Consider the following 3,499-nt stretch of genomic DNA (forward strand, 5'->3'; position numbering starts at 1 on the left):
ATCCTCTACGGACACCGTAGGAAATCATATGATCAGGCGCTCCTCCCCTCCGTTTGTTTTCGCGGAAGTAAAAACTATCAATGTGGTAGCTAGCTAACTAACATTTGTCTTTCCGACTGAAAATTATCTTTAGAAACATAACACTAGTCAGATAAAATGTTGTTCCAGGAGAATATGACTAATTGTGTTACTTTTCAAACCAAATTAAGCTCAGTTATGGATGTGTTGGCCAAAACTGCGGTGGCAGAAATAAGTAAAATGTTCGATGATGGGTTTGCTGTTTTACGCTTGGAAATGTGCAGAAGAGAAAATGAAATTGAAACCTTGAAAAGACAATTATTGTTTATGGAGAACGAACGGCAAACGACGAGGTCCAAAACGCAAGAAGCAGGCTGTTCTTCTACATGCTCGTCCTCTTCCAGCCGAACGGAGGAGGGACAGGGTGAGCCACATCCGGCTTACTGTACTCATATAAATATAATTCTGAAATATGTTGCTGTAAATCTCAACTCAAGGGTCAATTCTTCAAAAATATATAAAATGCAGTAGGATTGAATCCTTTAGCACAATGCCTAACTACTGTAGCTAGGTTTCAGTTGTATTGTTCACTTTGTTAAATTGTGCAGTGCTCTCTCTATTGATTTTGACATACCAGTAACGTTATGCTTCTGACAATTCATTAAAACCTCCTCTTCAGGGTCCAAGGGGTCTGATGAGGATGCTAGTGAAAGGACTTCTTTTGAGCAGAACGCCAGAGAGAAAAATGACCAACTGGATCGAAATAGACCACAGCCACATGCAGAAGAAGAAGAGGGGCTTGATGAACAGTACAGGTCTGGCCACAGAGAGAAGGGTAGTGGACTAGAGTTAGTGAAGAGAGAGCAAGTGGAGGAGTATGATGTTATTTCACTACATTCATCAGGAAGTGAACATGGCACAGAGAGTTCAGATCATGAGGAAACTGAGTTTGCTGTGGATGAGAGAGAGAGTCAGCTCTGGGTGTCTTTAACAGAGCGCAACTGTGACTCGGAGGGTCCAGATTACCATAAGTGCACAGAACAATATCCACTGGATCAAGATACAGACATACAGCTCATTCAAAGTGCAGTGGAGGGTCTCGATAGCATTCCATCGTCCGAGATGGGTGACATTAACAGAGTTATGAAAGAAGAGATGCGAGCACAGTCTGTTTGGAATGACAGAAGGACCCCTACAGATTTGGTTCAGGCACAGCCAGGACAGCACAGAGAAACCATGCACCCAGAGAGAACCCAGGATGGGACAACTACCAGAGTGCCATCAGACAAACAAACACTAGCCAATGAGGGTGCAGGATATTCCAATGTTTGGCTAAACAGTGTATTTTCGCTTGCCCCAAATAGTTTTCACTCAGCAAAGGTATCCCCAATGAGAACCCCAGCAAGAGAGAAGTGGTTTGTTTGCTCCTTCTGTGGAAAGAGCTTTGACCGGTTTGGTCACCTGGAGATGCATCAGCGGATTCATACGGGAGAGAAACCGTACAGCTGTGTCACGTGCGGGAGGTGTTTCGCTCAGCAGAGTAATCTCCGCACACACCAGCGAGTACACAGGGCCCTCAGAACAAACCAAACTGTCTACTGATCCATCACCATGACGAGACAATTTAGAGCATCCTGGAGAAACCAGAAGCCCATCCCACACATTATGAAACACAACCTCATTGACAAACATTTTCTAATGAGAAGACCATCAAGACACTTGCAGAAAGCAGCAGTGTGTTACTTTTGTCTTCCCATTCTATAAAGTGAGAGCAGTGAGACCCTACCACAACTGTTGCACTAGTGGTGCTTATATACTGTAGTGAGGGATCAGAGTTGCAGGTTTACAGCTTCCTGCTTGTAACCTTTTAAGGACCGCTTAAGAGGAGGATCTCCATCATCTTTAGGTTTTTGTAGACCTATGCCAGACTAACACTACAATGGACATGCTTTTGTCAATGCATACATTTTTATGAATAAATGTGAATTCTCTCAAACTTTGAGCCCTTTCGTGTGTGTGGATTCTATAGGTGCCAGGATAAATGTTCAGGAGGGCTAACATCTGAAACGTTGCAGATAGAACTGACATGGGTCCTTGATGTACATGAGAACCATATCTATTATACACAATGTATTTCTACATTTTTATACAGAACATTCTGTAACGTTGTACCCTACTGAATTCAACCCTTATTAACGTCTTAAGCCAACATGTCTGTGTGTGGGGGGGGGTGTATTTACACTGAACAAAAATATAAATGCAACATGCAGTTACAGTTCATATAAATCAGTCAATTGATAAATTCATTAGGCCCTAATCTATGGATTTCACATGACTGGGAATCCAGATATGCACCTTAAAGAAAAGTAGGGGTGAGGATCAGAAAATGAGTCAGTATCTGGTGTGACCACCATTTGCCTCATGCAGTGTGACACATTTCCTTCGCATAAAGTTGATCAGTCTTGATTGTGGCCTGTGGAATGTTGTCCCACTCAATGGCTGTGCGAAGTTGCTGGATATTGGTGGGAACTGGAACACGCTGTCTTACACGCCGATACAGAGCATCCCAAACATGGTCAATGGGTGACATGTCTGGTGAGTATGCAGGCCATGGAAGAACTGGGACATTTTCAGCTTCCATAAATGATGTACAGACTCTTACGACATGGGGCCGTGTATTATCATACTGAAACATGAGGTGATGGCTGAGGATGAATGGCACGACTATGGGCCTCTGGAACTCGTCAACGTAGCTCTGTGCATTAAAATTGACATCGCTAAAATGCAATTGTGTTCGTTGTCCATAGCTTATGCCTGCCCATACTGTAACCCCACCGCCACCATGGGACGCTCTGTTCACAACGTTGACATCAGCAAAACGCTTGCCCACACAATGTCATACACTCTGTCTGCCATCTACCCGGTACAGTTGAAACCGGCATTCATCCATGAAGAACACACTTCTCCCAACATGCCAGTGGCCATGGACGGTGAGCATTTGCCCACTGATGTCGGTTGACGCTGAACTGCATTCAGGTCAAGACCATGGTTAGGACGAAGAGCACGCAGATGAGCTTCCCTGATACGGTTTCTAACAGTTTGTGCAGAAATTCTTCGGGTTGTGTAAACCCACAGTTTCATCAGCTGTTTGGGTGGCTTTTCTCAGACAATCCAGCAGGTGAAGAAGCTGGATGTGGAGGTCCTGGGCTGGCATGGTTACACATGGTTCGCGATTGTGAGGCTGGTTGAACTTATTGCCAAATTCCATAAAATTCCATTGGATGCGGCTTACAGTAGAGAAATTAACGTTAAATTATCTAGTAACAGCTCTGTTGGACATTCCTGCAGTCAGCATGCCAATTGCAAGCTCCCTCAACTTGAGAAATCTGTGGCATTGTGTTGTGTGACACAACTGCACATTTTAGTGGCCTTCTATTGTCCCAAGCACAAGGAGCACCTGTGTAATGATCATGCTGTTTAA

The 3,499-nt window shown here is 44.1% G+C and overlaps 1 protein-coding gene across 1 annotated transcript; it reads left to right on the forward strand.

The window, feature by feature from the left end:
- The first annotated feature begins 66 nt into the window (after positions 1-66).
- Positions 67-1,772, forward strand: LOC139387344 (zinc finger protein 436-like). Its single transcript, XM_071133473.1, has 2 exons — positions 67-442; positions 698-1,772. The coding sequence occupies exons 1-2, from the start codon at positions 157-159 to the stop codon at positions 1,618-1,620; spliced, it is 1,209 nt and encodes a 402-aa protein (XP_070989574.1). The 5' UTR covers positions 67-156; the 3' UTR covers positions 1,621-1,772.
- The last annotated feature ends 1,727 nt before the right edge of the window (positions 1,773-3,499 follow it).

The sequence above is a fragment of the Oncorhynchus clarkii genome, chromosome 28 (assembly GCF_045791955.1).
Source record: "Oncorhynchus clarkii lewisi isolate Uvic-CL-2024 chromosome 28, UVic_Ocla_1.0, whole genome shotgun sequence".
NCBI classification, from domain to species: domain Eukaryota; kingdom Metazoa; phylum Chordata; class Actinopteri; order Salmoniformes; family Salmonidae; genus Oncorhynchus; species Oncorhynchus clarkii.